Below are 15,000 nucleotides of genomic sequence, written 5' to 3' on the forward strand. Positions count from 1 at the left end.
TTTCCCTTTGATTTATAGAGGAAAAGAGAACAGATTAAAGAAATGTTGATGTGATCTACATGTGTCTGTTTTATTATTGGATGAAGTTGGAAGTGTCATAATTAAGGGAAAAAAATAAGGAATAAAATCTTTGTCAGGAAGCTACATGTTTCATATAAATTTGGATACGTAGTGTGCATTAGAAACAAAAGGGATATTTTACTGGAGGTATTATTTAGATAATATCTTTTAATACCCAGGAACTTGAGGCAAAATTGCAGCTGCTAGAGGAACACAACAAGAAATTGACAAAGCTGCTTTCAAGGAGTCCACGACCCTCAACAGTGACTGAGACCAAGAAGACAGAAAGCAAGAATAAAAGCATCTTTGTCTTCAGGTTTGTTGCTTGAGGTCATGTATAGAACTTATGTTTTAATGTAATAAAAGTTACTGATGTGTTGAAGATTTTGTTTGAAAGTATTGAAACTGAGAAAGTCTTGAAACTACCTTAGATATGTTGTGATTACAAGACTCATCAGGGAAGATAGATGTGAATGAAAGGAAAATTGAATTAGATGATGTTAGGTTTGAAAGATGCTGTATGTGACTGTCTTTTTAAATGTTTTTTTTTCTCTATTTTTTAGGTATCCGAGGAGGCAGATCCTATTGAAAGTGGCATATCTTGGGTGGGACTACCAGAGCTGTGCATCACAGGAAGAAATCCAACAAAGTATTGAAGATAAATTGCTGCAAGCACTTCTGAAAACAAATTTGACAGAATCTATTATTAGTTCAAAGTTTGAAAGGTAAGGAGCTAAATGTTTTATTGTTAAAAAACTCATTAATGATGGACTCAGTTTGAATCATCAGATAGGCAGTTTTACAAACCATAGATCTCTGTATAGCTGAAGCAGAATTACATTATTTTGCTCATATATTCTTAACAGAAATATCTCAATATTTCAGGTGCAGTAGCAACAGTGAAGGCTTCAGTCCCTTTGACCAAGTCATCACAATCATAGTCCGAAGTAATCTAAAATCTGGCCTGGGAGTCATTCCTCCAGACAAAAAAGCAGGGTCAGCAGTGGAAGAGAATCCAACATTGCAGCTGTGTGCAGAAGAGAATGGCGAGCAAGAGATTGATTACACCAGAGTAGTGAACGAAGGTGAGTTCAGTGTTTAGTGCATGGCTGCACTTCGGTTTGTTGATGCCTTTGTCATTTCTAAGTTTATTTTTTGACTGATGACATACGTACTCTTTTCTTCTGGATTAAAGTTTGATAAATTGACATTTGGTTTTGATATATCATTTCCACTATTTTAGACGGTTGTAAAGAAAGAAAAACAAACAAAGCCATAGATGTGTATGCAATGATAAGAATAATTAACGATGAAAGGAAATGCTAAAGATAATTCATAATCAGTAATGAAATATATTAAAACTAATTAAAACAAAACAACAAATTCTGGTCCTTCTCCTAGGGGTATCAATAACAAGTTGACAATGGGGGAAACCTAATGCAAAGGACATTCTTTTTTATTCAGTTGTACAATCTGTTTTATAAAAATATATGAAATGTGGAATGTTACACACTTTAAAAGAATATAGGTGATGGATTAACAAAAATGCGCAACAACGCACACTTTGAGAAGTATTATGAAATATAGAGCATGTATATATTATAGAACATGAAAAATGGTTTATAAAATAATAAATTAATAAACTTTCATTTATTTTCTTATTTCTTATTTATTTATTTAGTTAGTTATTTGTTTTTCATTTTTGTGTATTTTATTTCTTTCCTTTTGGGAAAAAAAAAAAAAAAAAAAAAAAAAATTAAAAATTGCATAATCAAATCTTTGTTATTCAGTTTCTATACTGAAGTATATTTAGTATCATTTAGTGTAGTTTATTTAGTATATTTCAGTGAAAATCATGCTTAATACTACAGTTTGGTGCAGTTATGCTTTTATCAGTATAATGCTTAGGAAATGTCACACCTTTTACTGATTGTTTAATACATTAGTTCTTTTGGTCTTTTCCTATGAATGCACAGAAGCTGAGATAAGAATAAGAGAAGTCAGGATTCTTTTTTATATATAAAGATAATGACTTGAAGATTTCTGATAACATTTTAAAACCAATTTAAGGGTATAGGGTCCCATGTATCTGGCTTTGAATTTGAAGTCTTTTCTCTTGCATCATCAAGTCTCATAGGGGCATTATAGATTATTTTACAGTTATTTGTCACTCTTGAATTTAGGCTTTACTATTACATTGTTTACCAGAAAGTTCACATCAATCATATATTTTGATTTTGGTCTAGCACAAAGGAGGCTTAATTAAAATTTATGGATTTATTTGTTTAATGCTGTAAAAAAGAGTGAGACCGATGCTTTCAAAGCTAATTAAAGACATGGTTTGCAGCATTACCCATGGAGATCCGGCTACTGGCGTGGTGTCCAGTACCGGTTGGGTATTCGCCCAAATTGAAGAGCCCCATAAAAATTTTCAAGTATTTTTTTCCAAGAGGAAGCTTGAATATTGAGGTAAACTGAATGTTTGTCTCGCAATGTTTAATAGAGTTTGGAATATAGTTTTATAGGTTTTGTCCTCCTCCACCTCTACCTTTTCCAGATCGTGCTCCATCTCCTCATACCCTCCTTTTCTTTTTTCTCCTTTTTCTCGTTCTTTTCTTTTTCCTTCATATGCCTTTTCTGTCTCCTTTCATTCTTTTTTTTTCCTTCATTTGCCATTTTCTTCTTCTCTTTTTCTTCTCCTTTGCTATTCCTTTTCCTTCTTTCCCTTTTAACACATGTGATTTATGTCACAATGCTGATCTGTAAAATATTAGTGATTTAATCTCATTAAACCTTTTTGATAAGCCTATGTTCATCACCAAATTTTCAATCTTGAATCTTCATAAAATTTTTGTATTAAGATGAAATATATAACAATCTCTGCTGCTGCTTTGATTTTTGTCTTATATGAGAGAATGTAATAGCATTTTATAAATGTAATTGCCAGTAATGTTATACCTGAAAATGTTTGTTATCAATTTGAATAATACAAAGAACAAAACTATTTAGGATCATTTGTGTAACATTTTTCTTCTCTTTCTTTCTTCTTTTTCCTCTTGCTGTATTTTATTTTTATTTTCTTTCTTCTGCTTTTTTGGCAGCTCATTATTTACTTTCTGTGTTTTTATATTTTACAAATACCATTTCCCCCCATGCAGCTCATGAATGAAGCTGCACAGCACCTCATCGGGCGAAATGACTTTAGAAATTTTTACAGCAAGGAGATGGTCAAAGATCTTGGTAGTGTCTACAGGAACATAATCTTGTCCACTGTACTGCCAACTTGCTGTGACCTCAAGGCTGTTTACAGTGACTCTTCAGATTGCCAATGTGCCAGCAACCGTAAGGAAAAAGACAGTGAGCCCAAGGAGAACATAATACATAAGCCAGCCCGAGGAGATCAGAGGAGAGGGAAGCGCCTCGAAAATGCTCCAGAACTGCCACTCAGAAGAACAGATGATAATGATGTAGGTCAAAGTAATAAGGAGGAAGGATATGACATGTGTGTGGCAACCCTCAAAGGACAGGACTTTCTGTGCGAGGAAGTGAGGAAGATCATGGCACTCCTATTCAGTGTGGGAGCAGGGAAGGCAGAACCCGATTCCATTGTGGCAATGTTGGATGCTAGCAAACAGCCAAGGTAAAAAAGACTCATGAATGGGAATGGATTACTTCATGAGGCAAGATGGGCAATTCCTTTGTTGATTAATGCTCATAGCTTTGTAAGAATTGCAAGCATGAAAACATTTCACATCTTGTCACAAGAATTGATTAATTCTTATTGATACCTTTTTCAACATGGGTGATGATAAACACCACTATGATTCCTTTGAAGTTTTTACTGTAGTTGAAAAATTACATTTATAAAAAAGGAATGTGAGGGAAGGTAGCATGTACATGATATCTTGTTATATTTAGCAGTCTTATATACTTGCATGTATATAAATATGTGCATGTGCGTGTGTGTGTGAGCGTGTGTGTGTGTGTGAGCATGTGTGTGTGTGTGAGCGTGTGTGTGTGTGTGAGCGTGTGTGTGTGTGTGAGCGTGTGTGTGTGTGTGAGCGTGTGCGTGAGCGTGTGTGTGTGTACGTGAACGTGTGCGTGAGCGTGTGCGTGAGCGTGTGCGTGAGTGTGTGTGTGCGCGCGTGAGCGTGTGTGTGTGTGCGTGAGCGTGTATATGCGTGCGTGAGCGTGTGTGTGTGTGTGCTTGAGCGTGTGTGTGTGTGTGTGTGAGCGTGTGTGTGTGTGTGTGTGAGCATAGGTGTGTGTGTGTGTGTGTGAGCATAGGTGTGTGTGTGTGTGTGAGCATAGGTGTGTGTGTGTGTGTGAGCATAGGTGTGTGTGTGTGTGAGCATAGGTGTGTGTGTGTGTGTGAGCATAGGTGTGTGTGTGTGTGAACATGTGTGTGTGTGAACATGTGTGTGTGTGTGAGCATGTGTGTGTGTGAGCATGTGTGTGTGTGAGCATGTGTGTGTGTGAGCATGTGTGTGTGTGAGCATGTGTGTGTGTGACGATGTGTGTGTGTGAGCATGTGTGTGTGTGAGCATATGTGTGTGAGCATATGTGTGTGAGCATGTGTGTGTGTAAGCATGTGTGTGTGTGAGCATGTGAGCATGTGAGCATGTGTGTGTGTGTGTGTGTGTGTGTGTGTGTGTGTGTGTGTGTGTGTGTGTGTGTGTGTGTGTGTGTGTGTGTGTGTGTGTGTGTGTGTGTGTGTGTGTGTGTGTGTGTGTGTGTGTGTGTGTGTGTGTTTGTGTTTGTGAACATTTGTGTTTGTTTGTTTGTATGTGTTTCTTTGATTGTTTTATTTGGGTACATGTATTTTTTTTTTCTCTCTCTCTCTATTTCAAAGTGTATTTCTTTTGTATGTGTTTTTGTGATTTATTGTATGTAAGATTGTCTTAAAACATGGAAACATTTGCAAAACAGGGTGTGGAGTTATATTTAGATAATTTTCCTTTCAGAAAGAAACAGAACTTGATAGCAAGTGAAGTGCCACTGGTGCTCTTCAAAACAGTTTACGAAGAAGAGGGCTGGCACTGGGACAGCAAAGCTCTACGGCAGGTGATTTCACAACTTCAAGCTTTCTGGATGCAGCAGGCTGTTCGGTATGCTCAGGCACCTTACTTTAGCTATATCCCTGAAAAAAAAGTAAATGCCTTTAAAATAGTGTAATTTTCTAAGAATATGAATATGATCTCACACTGTCTAATGGCTTGGTTTGTTTTAGGGATACTTGATAATAACTTTTCAAATTCTAGAGCCAGTGCAATGAAACACACCCTTAAGGACTTGGAGAACCAGCACTCTATCATATCCAGGAAGGACGTAATTGTTCCGCTACCTCAGGACCAGTGTGAAAATTTAATCGGCAAAGACTCCTCCTCAGTACTTCAGATTATTGCCAAATCCTCTCAGAATGGTTAGTAGACTTTCACATTTATTTTATGATTAGATGGATTGCTAGATTGTAGGAGATATTAGCCAAAAGAGATGACTGAAATGGACTCCCTTGGTTGTTTTGTATCCCTGGTACATAGTAGGGCAGTATAGTCTTTATCCCTAAGAGAAGGCAAAGTTCAGAGATATTTTACCTTAATTTTTAGTATATGTGAAATGGATAATTTGATTTGATTTTTTTTTTCTTTTTTTTTGTCTAGTGTGGATCCATACTTGAGGATGACATTTGCTGTGTTTCATCCTTTAAGGTTTAAGATATATAATGCTTTCTATACACAAAAGTTATCTTGTTCTTGCTTTCTGCAGATCATGAGTACTCCACATCCAAGCCCAGTGCAGCTGGGAGTGACAACAAAAATCAAGGTAGTTTATCCCATCACTCAAGCTCTGCCCTCTCAAACTATGTCAAAATCATTGCTGCACCCCTACTCTTTACCTAAAAATTATGCACATATAGGTCTATGAGTGTTCTTTGTATCTGTGTCATTAGTTAGAGACATACTCTGGATGTAGTGCAGCCAGGAGTATGAGTTAATATGTGCTGAAAGAAAGGTAAAAACTTCAAGTTACCTTCTGAAATTGTTCTCTTTTTTTCATCAATTATCTACAAATTGAAAGAGTCTTTTAATGGGGAATGTATTTACTCCTCTTTTTTTTTTTTTTTCTTAACAGTGCAGTATGGACTGAGAATTAACCAAGTGGTGCCGGGTGCTTACCCTGTCCATTGGATTAGTTTATTAATTTTGGTTACGTATTGATAACTATGCAGGTAGTTAGTTACCAAGAAGACAGTTACTAGGTCTGTTTTATTTCTATTATTATTAATATCATTACCAATGTTACCCTTGTTAATATTATTATTATCAGACATTTATGAACGGTAATAATAGTACTCAAAATTCAAGGAACGATGGGAAGAGATGAGGCCAGTATGCATAGCTATTGACTCCTTGGTGAACAAACACTTGCAAGTGTTAAAAAAATTAATAAAAACCCTCAGTAGACAGGCATGTATACATGTAAACTCTTGGCATCAGCTGGATAAGAAGATATTATTCATTGCACAACTCCAATCCAGTTGGCGTGAACATCAAATGTATTTAGTTGTAATAATCTGTTGTACATATGATATATATATGTGAAAAAAGAAGTTGTATTTGTTACTGCATATTTTAATGTATAAGTTGTTGGAAAAGAAAAAAAGAAGAAAATCAGCACATATCTTAGTATTGGCTATAGACAATGGAGGACAAAATATAAAATCTGACATCATATACTATAGATCTTGTAAATGGAATGAAAGCTTATTACAATTGCAGCAGATAACAATTTGATTACTGTTTTCAAATGTAATTCATATTTAGCACACTTAGCACTTATATTAAGAAATGAATGCTGCTCTCAAGGGAACTGTCCCAGGAAATGACCACCTTTCCATACTCATTTCTTCATAAAAAAAATTGGTTGGAGTTAACTCATTGATACTTTTTGCATAACATTGAATAGTGCTTCGTTTCATATATAATTTTGACCCCGCATCCCCATAGTGGGGGTGGGGGGCATAAAAAAAAAGTTGAATTTTTTTTTTTCTCTCTCTTCTTTGGTACATAATATGGCCCATATTTTTTTCCAGAACAATCCACAAAAAAATTCATGTGTTAGATCTATCCCAGCCTAAGGCAGTGTAATAGCCCGATTTTTGAATTTCCTTTTTTTTTTTTTTTTTTTTTTTGTGGGGACTCGGTGGATATAGAGAACTATTTTTTGTCTGTTTTTTTCATCATTAAAAAATTTATATTTTTTGAGTAAGGTCAAAATTTAAAAATTGTGCTATTACATAGCCTCAGGGCTCTGAGGCTCTAGTGAATGCAACAAACTGCAATTGAATTGCACAAAAATTACAAGCCCCAGTATGTACCAAAGGTTGTGTAAACAAAGAACGGAGATATGGCGTATTATATTTTGGCAGCTTGCCAAAGTTCGTTATCTCTATTATTTTTCTCTAAATCTAAGGATGTTAAATATATATATATATATATATATATATATATATATATATATATATATATATATATGTGTATATATATATATATATATATATATATATATATATATATATATATATATATATATATATATATATATATATATATATATATATATATACATACAAAGCTTATTTAGTGTACTTTGCGATGCAATGATTACCAAGTCAATCAGAATTACCATTTTCAATACGGAAACTTTCCTATAAAGGTATGTAATTTTTTATTTTATTTTATTTTTTTTATATCAAAATAGATATTTTCATCTGAAAAGTTTAATAAATGCATTTTACCATAGAGACAACTAATCTAAATCAGATAAGAACATTTTTTATAATTTTTTAGTTTTTAGAATTTTTTTATTATTTTCTTTTTACTCCGATTTTGAAAAAATGGAGAACCGTGGATGGCAGTATCAATACCGAAGGTACTGATATGGTCACTGGGTGTTTATAATTTTCGAGGAGTGTCATATATTCGTAAACAGACACATAGTGTTAAAACAAAAATTAATCATCCATATCTAAAGGAATAAAATATATTAGTTACCTTACAAACTGTTTTCTTCGATCATTGTCAATATTAGCAGATTGCAAAGGGAAACGAGTGTAGAGTTGTTGATTAGCCATTTGCACCCATTATCTTTAATAAGAAGTGCATAAAATCATGCAGACGCCTAGGTGTGGTTGGATATTTGCGAATGTATGGTACCTAAGGCCTATGGTTTAAACGTATTATTTTTTATCGGAAACGCACGAAACAGATGTGATAGTTCTTTCAACTCTAGACGAAGACTGCGCACTAAATGAAGTTCAAAATTCCATATAGTTTTTATTTCGGAGCGGGTATTACTGAGTACTATCATCTTGAAATAATCAGTATCTTGCTTATACATCCGAAGTTCAAAAATCCGATTATATGGTGACCTTCGTAATGAAGTCTACTTCACAGTGGTAATGACCAATTCCTAATCAAATCAAATTTACCGATGCCATAATGTACCGAGCGTTGAGCGAGATGTAATGGAAATATTGCAATCCTTACTTAAAAGCCTATTTTCAAACATTAGTTCTTTGTACGTGATATACGTACAGATTACTTCGGAACCTACAACATATTACCAGGGAGTCTTGATAAAAGTATATTTCGTGTATAAAAGGACACAAAACTTAAATTTGTTTTAGATATATTTCACAAAATATTTCGTCATAAATCACGGTGATATAATATTTTCTGATATTGGTATAAAAGTGTTCCTTGAACCTTCAAGAACTCATATCTATGTACAATGTCATAATCAAATGCCGTATGCACGATTGCAGCAAGCAGAAGTCCACATAGGTGTACCTGGAATGCAAACAGTTTAGGAAAATTTTGCTTTCAGGCACTCATAATTATGCAGTAGATAGATTTGTAAAATCAGAATTTACGACTTTGAGCAGAACTTGTTTACCATTTTTTCCTGTGGTTATAATTGATATAAACGTTAGAGCAAGCAAATCTTCAAGTATTAGCTGAAGCCTTCTTCCAGGAGCATCATCTTATTACACACACACAAATTAGGTGTACTGTCATTGATTTATCAGGCATTCCATGAAAGATGGAATACTGTAGGAGTTCTTATTGTTGACAGCAAAAACAACAGCTAAAACAAATATATGGTTATTGGTAATGCTTTTATGAACAGGAAGTATTTGTAGATATTTGAGGGAATTCTGGAGGTCCTAGCACATGTTTAGGTTTACATGTTACTTTTACTGATATTCTAGAAGCAAATATATCTCTCTTAGTATTTCTTAAAGACCATACATTCCTCTAACAATTGGGCATTTGCAGATGAGGCCGACTTCAACCACACTGCCACCCTTCTGTTGATCGAATTCATACGCCAGAGGTTTCAGAGGTTCCTCCTGATACACTCGCGTGCTGCGGTGTACAGAGAGGTGCAGGAGGAACTGTGTTTCAGGGGATTTTCTTTCACCATTGAGAAGATCAGGAGGAAGTGGAATAACCTGATCACCACATACCGGAGAATAAAGGAGAAGAACAGTGAAGATCCGAAAGTCAAAATAATGTGGGATTACTTTCAGGTATGGAGTCATAGAGGCAGTCATGGGAAAAGAAAGGAAATGTAAAAGCAGTGATGTTTAGGGTCTGGCTAGGAATATTGTAGTCTATTATCTTTCTGTCCTTGCATTAAGAAGAATCTAACCCATACTTGAAATGACGAGGATTTCCATTCTCTTTCTTCCTGTAGACTTATTCATTTAATTTATTGATCTTTTATTATTTTACTCTTAATGAGTATGCAGCAGAGATGCACATTAACTTGAAGATTAGTAATAGCCAAGGGTATCATGTGTTACTACAAAGAAATTATTTTACAATCAGCATAGTAAATTCTAAAATGAATATCCATTTTTAAATTTTTAAAACATTTTATTTGTCTTCAGAATCTGGATGACTTTTGTTGCATTACATTTTTTATCGATATTAATCTGTCACAGTTACTGAGTACTGCACATCTTTTCCAGCTGTTGGATGATCTTTTAGGAACAACAGTTCTCACTGTGCCGCCTGAGTGTGAAGTTCAGAGTGTCAATAGCAGTGGCAGTAAAGGTCCTGTGTCACCCCAGTCTACCCCCCAAACTGAGGAAGCAACTCTGACAAAACCAGCGTCCCCAGCAAAGCTATCAGCCCCTTCAAGGCTTGCTTCAACACCTACCAAAGCCCATTCTCCAGAGAAGATGGAGGCACCAAAAAATACCCAGGTCTTCCGTCCAAATGTCCCCATCAAGACTGAAGAAGGAGCTGAACCACCAGTTATCCACATAGTTCAGTCTTCAGCAGGGACAACACTCACTGTGCCTCCAAGTTCACCCAGTGCACCCCTGCATAGTGACAAGACAGTTGTGCTGCAGACCTCAACACCGAGGCTAGAGAAGGCACAAGTCAATGGCAAGGCCTCTGACCCATCAACAGTCTTCCTTGAATACCAGATTGAGCAAGGGGAGCGGCGGCTGGATGTCATGGACGAGTATTTCCAGTACATGAAGGAAAGGTTAGCAAAGAAAATGCAGTACAAAAGAGAGAAAGCCCTGAGGGACAGCAGGAGTATCAAAGTGCTTTGGGAAATTGGAGATGCTTCTGAAAACCTTAAGAAGGGTTTGCTTGAAGTGAAAGGCTCCTGAGGGAATACAAGCAACTGGAGAGTGTTAGTGGCTGTGTGAGAAATGTGATAATCGTATCTGTTAATGTTGTTAAGTGTTTTGTTTTCCAATGAAATATTTTTTTTAGGAATATAAAGTTTCTAGAGTGGATTTTTCTCTTTGATAGTCATCACTTAGGTGAGTAATTGTGAAATAAAATTTTCATTTTTTAAAACTGAAAAGTTCTTGGATCAAATTAATTGCACACATAATTTTACATGGAACAAATCTTCACAAGAAAGACAGACCAGACTGCTGTGGTGCCTTTTAAAATCTGTGACAAACGGTGTTTTTTTTATTTGATTTCTCCATCTCCCTTTTTCAGTTAGTTCAGTTCTCAAGAAACCTAGTCAGCTTATAAATAGACAGTCTGGGAAATTTCAGTTTGAAACATCTCATTTCCTTAGAGATCTGTACCTGATGTTATAGTGTATACACAAGTAAAATCAGTAATTGTTTTACTATAGTAATATCAGATAATAATATCTAAAATAGTTCTGTAAGTATATTTGTTTTCAGTTGTGTAATAAATATAAGAATATTTTTTCAACTAATTTACTAAATTAGGATAAATTTAATTCTGATACATTTGTTCAGTCAAAAAGCAATGCTTCTGAATAAAAATTAGAATTTTACTTTTTTCTCATGAACTTTAATATCCTTATGAATGAAGAAGACATAAAGAGATTTGATGCAAAATCAAAATAAGAACTATCAATAAAACACTAGACTCTTTGTAAGTACTAACACATGCACAATTCCTATAGCAGTCCCCAAATTCGAAGCTTACTGCTGAACTTAGTACATAAAAACTGACTCCTTGAGTACATATTCAGATATATTGCTTGAGGGAACATGAAAAGTGGAAATGCAGTTATGATGAAAGATCACATTTCACTTTAGGTAAACATTGTTTATGATTTTTACTATTTATACTTAATCAAAAACATTGCTGATCATGAAACCTTAAAATGACAAATGTAAGTGTAGCATTCTTGACATCATATTTTTTCCATACAAAAAGAAAAAGAAAAAAAAAGAAAGAAAGAAAAAAAAGCAATAGAATAGTGGTTCTTTGAGGATAGAGCAAGGGGGTCGCAAAGTCCAATTGAATAAAGTTGCCCAATTTTCTAGGTAGTCGTTATTGTTCATATCAAGAATATACAATGAAGCCATACCTTCGGAGAATATTACAAAAAGAGATGTGCAGAATGCTTAGCCTATAAATATGTGGTTAAAAAAATGAAACGGTTGATGTCGGGAGGTATGCGAAAGGGGCGCTAGTGTAAAAAGGGCGGGACCTTTTACAACAGATTACGAAACAAGTGTACAACAAGGTGTATTTTCATACTTTGACTGAAAATATGTTTTCAGCACAAAAACAAAATAAAATATCTTAAAAAAACAATCATAATATAGTACGCATGCGCACAGGCACGCACGCGCGCACGCACACACACACACACACACACACACACACACACACACACACACACACACACACACACACACACACACACACACACACACACGGCTTATGGCTGAGGTTCTCTGAAAACCCCCATGAACAGGATATTGTTCACAACGTTGTCTCGAATGATGAACAAAAACGGCCGATTGCAGTTGAACACCGCTGGGGAGATGCGGATGTCGATTCCCACAGAAGTGACCGCCGCGGCCTCTGACCCTTCCTCGTTGACTTCGATCACGGCCTTCTGAGCGACGTCGGTCACCACGAGGGTTTTGCCGAAGGTCGAGAGGTCGGCCGTGTCGTCGAACGCGTCGCGGATCCCCATGCTGATGAGAGCCTGAGGAAGGAGGGAGAACGGGAGGTAAGGAGCGAGCCCTAGAAGAAGGTATATTTTAAAAGATTTCGATTGTTAAAAGGATGAGACTTAAGTATCGGCGTTATTGGTAGTACTGCAGCATTATTTCAGTCCTACGTTCGATTAGGAAAATATTCTTTATATTACGAATTGTATTGAGGAAAAGGTAAGTGAGAAATGACAAAAAATATATAGTTTGGTTTCAGTTACCCATCTGTTTATTTATTATTATATTTGCAGATAAGACAAAGAAAATGCAAATGACATGTGAAACGTGACCAAAATAGAGCTATAAGGAGAAAGGAGAATCTGCTCTTTTAGCCAAAGAAACTGCCAAGTTCTACCACGCGCAAACAGCCATTCCGACCTGCTGAAAACAAGCTATTCAGCTCACCTCTTTGAGCTCAGACGAGAGACCCTTCTCGAATTTAAACTTGGGCAGATTCAGAATTCTTTCACTGCTTTCCAGATTCCCGATGACGGAGGCAAGGACGGCGGGCGTGAGGCGCTGGAGCATCCGGTCGAGCTCGCCTCCGGTCCCACTGTCCCGCGGGAGGAGCACGAACAGCGACGCGGCGCCCCCGCGGTACGGCAGCTCCACCACGTCGGCATCCAGCTCCTCGGACACGCCTGGAGGGGAAAGGAAAGGGTCAGTTTGCTGTGATTTCGAGGAAAGAGGAGAAAATAGTTACGAAAGGAATTCCAAAACGAATTGACTATGAGGATCCGTTATTAAAAGGATTTGGGAAGCACATAGAAACAACAGCAGTCGAAGCCTTTACAAACGGTTAAACCAAACACCTAAGGAAAAACTATCTTCACAAACTCAACCGTCAGCAAGCAGCAAACATCCAAACATGCACCGTATGGATAAACACATACACACACGCACACACACGCACGCACGCATGCACGCACGCACGCGCGCACGCACGCACGCACGCACGCACGCACACACACACACACACACACACACACACACACACACACACACACACACACACACACACACACACACACACACACACACGTACACACATGCACAAACTCACCCTTACATATAGGACACTGGTACTGACGACAAACTCAAAGCTACAACAAGACCCCCCCCCCCCCTCCCGCTTACCGTTTCTGAAAAAGGCCCTTTGTGTCATCATATCCACCGAAGACACTTGCGTTGGGGAAGTGAAAAAGTCAGCCTTGCAAGTGTCTTCCGATCTGAATTGTTGCTCCCACAAGCCCTTGAAGTAGATGGCGTTGATAATCAGCATTCTGACACTTTTGAGAAGGCTCGGTTTCACTGCCTCTTTTATTTTCCCCGCTGTCGCGTTCTTGACGAAGGAGTTGATGAACTCAGCGGCCGCGGAAGGCTAGTCGGGACGAAGCAACATAATGTTATTTCTTAGGAATTTAATGAAACACACACACATGTGTATACATATGTATATATACATACACACACATACATACATATATATATATATATATATATATATATATATATATATATAGACATACATGTATATATATGCCAAAATCACTGATTCGACATTAGAATTAGAATACATTCTTCGAGGACCTTCTAGAACTTCGAGACTGTTGGGGCACATGCTATGTCAATTAGATATTAATACTTTATTTTGAATATAGTAAAATTTCTTGTTTGGTAATTTATAGACAAGTTTTTAGGGATTTTTTTGGCCAATCGCATTTAATGGAAAGGGAAATAACGTTTGAGGGAAATCGTGGCAACATCTCGTTCGCGGACCGAACGAGATCGTTAACTGCAGCTGGAATAGTAGTCAACACGTAGGATAGAGACCGCATTTTGTCGGAGGAAAAATATGTTGAAAAATGTAAGGTAGAGGGGGATTACATTTGCACTAATGGGGAAATGCCTGATTTATGTAACCAGTGACTGAGATAGCTACGATCGTCCACACGAACAAGTTGAGAGTGACTGATGTGGAACAGGCAGCCGGAAGGACGCCGTCCAGCCCGGCCATCTTGTGAACCCTTCCCTACCCCAAGGAACCAACTGCGCATTATGGTGACGTCTGATTGAGAATCTCGTCGAATCGAGAGATAATTTAGTGCTGCGAGATGCAGGACAAAGGATTATAGAGAAGGGAGTAGTATGTATATAATTTGCAAAACTCATACTGTGACACAGTGATATGTTAACTAGAAATTCTTGTTTAGTTTATTTTTGGGTGTTCCTGAAGGGATGTTTTTAAAGCAGAGTATTGGGAAAACAATGTCCTATAGACCGATTCGGTAACGCCTAGCAGCCGCCCCTAGCAACCAGCAATTGGTGAAAACAAACCTTCGTTCGTTCGAAAACTCATTCCGTCTTGCTTACAAAGTCATTGATTTTTTTCCGGGAATTTAGTTTCTTTG

At 36.8% G+C, this 15,000-nt stretch overlaps 2 protein-coding genes across 3 annotated transcripts in view; one reads left to right on the plus strand and one right to left on the minus strand.

Annotated features, from left to right (window-relative positions):
• Positions 1–11,409, plus strand: part of LOC113822421 (uncharacterized) — a 24,067-nt gene extending 12,658 nt beyond the window's left edge. The window contains exons 4-13 of one of the 2 annotated variants that reach the window (XM_070134351.1): positions 240–376; positions 624–785; positions 946–1,145; positions 2,408–2,529; positions 3,219–3,700; positions 5,025–5,168; positions 5,322–5,482; positions 5,827–5,883; positions 9,402–9,655; positions 10,100–11,409. In XM_070134351.1, the coding sequence (XP_069990452.1) occupies positions 240–376; positions 624–785; positions 946–1,145; positions 2,408–2,529; positions 3,219–3,700; positions 5,025–5,168; positions 5,322–5,482; positions 5,827–5,883; positions 9,402–9,655; positions 10,100–10,756 (2,376 nt within the window). In that variant the 3' untranslated portion in view covers positions 10,757–11,409. The remainder of the gene's footprint in view (positions 1–239; positions 377–623; positions 786–945; positions 1,146–2,407; positions 2,530–3,218; positions 3,701–5,024; positions 5,169–5,321; positions 5,483–5,826; positions 5,884–9,401; positions 9,656–10,099) is intronic. The other variant, XM_070134352.1, reaches the window with a different exon arrangement.
• An 879-nt stretch (positions 11,410–12,288) lies between these two features.
• Positions 12,289–15,000, minus strand: part of LOC113822418 (uncharacterized) — a 16,780-nt gene continuing 14,068 nt past the window's right edge. Inside the window, exons 10-12 of the mRNA XM_070133678.1 lie at positions 13,727–13,970; positions 12,995–13,230; positions 12,289–12,582 (exon numbers count right to left, since the gene is read on the minus strand). Coding sequence (XP_069989779.1) covers positions 12,310–12,582; positions 12,995–13,230; positions 13,727–13,970 — 753 coding nt within the window. The 3' untranslated portion in view covers positions 12,289–12,309. The remainder of the gene's footprint in view (positions 12,583–12,994; positions 13,231–13,726; positions 13,971–15,000) is intronic.

The sequence above is a fragment of the Penaeus vannamei genome, chromosome 19 (genome assembly GCF_042767895.1).
Source record: "Penaeus vannamei isolate JL-2024 chromosome 19, ASM4276789v1, whole genome shotgun sequence".
In the NCBI taxonomy this organism is placed as follows: Eukaryota; Metazoa; Arthropoda; class Malacostraca; order Decapoda; family Penaeidae; genus Penaeus; species Penaeus vannamei.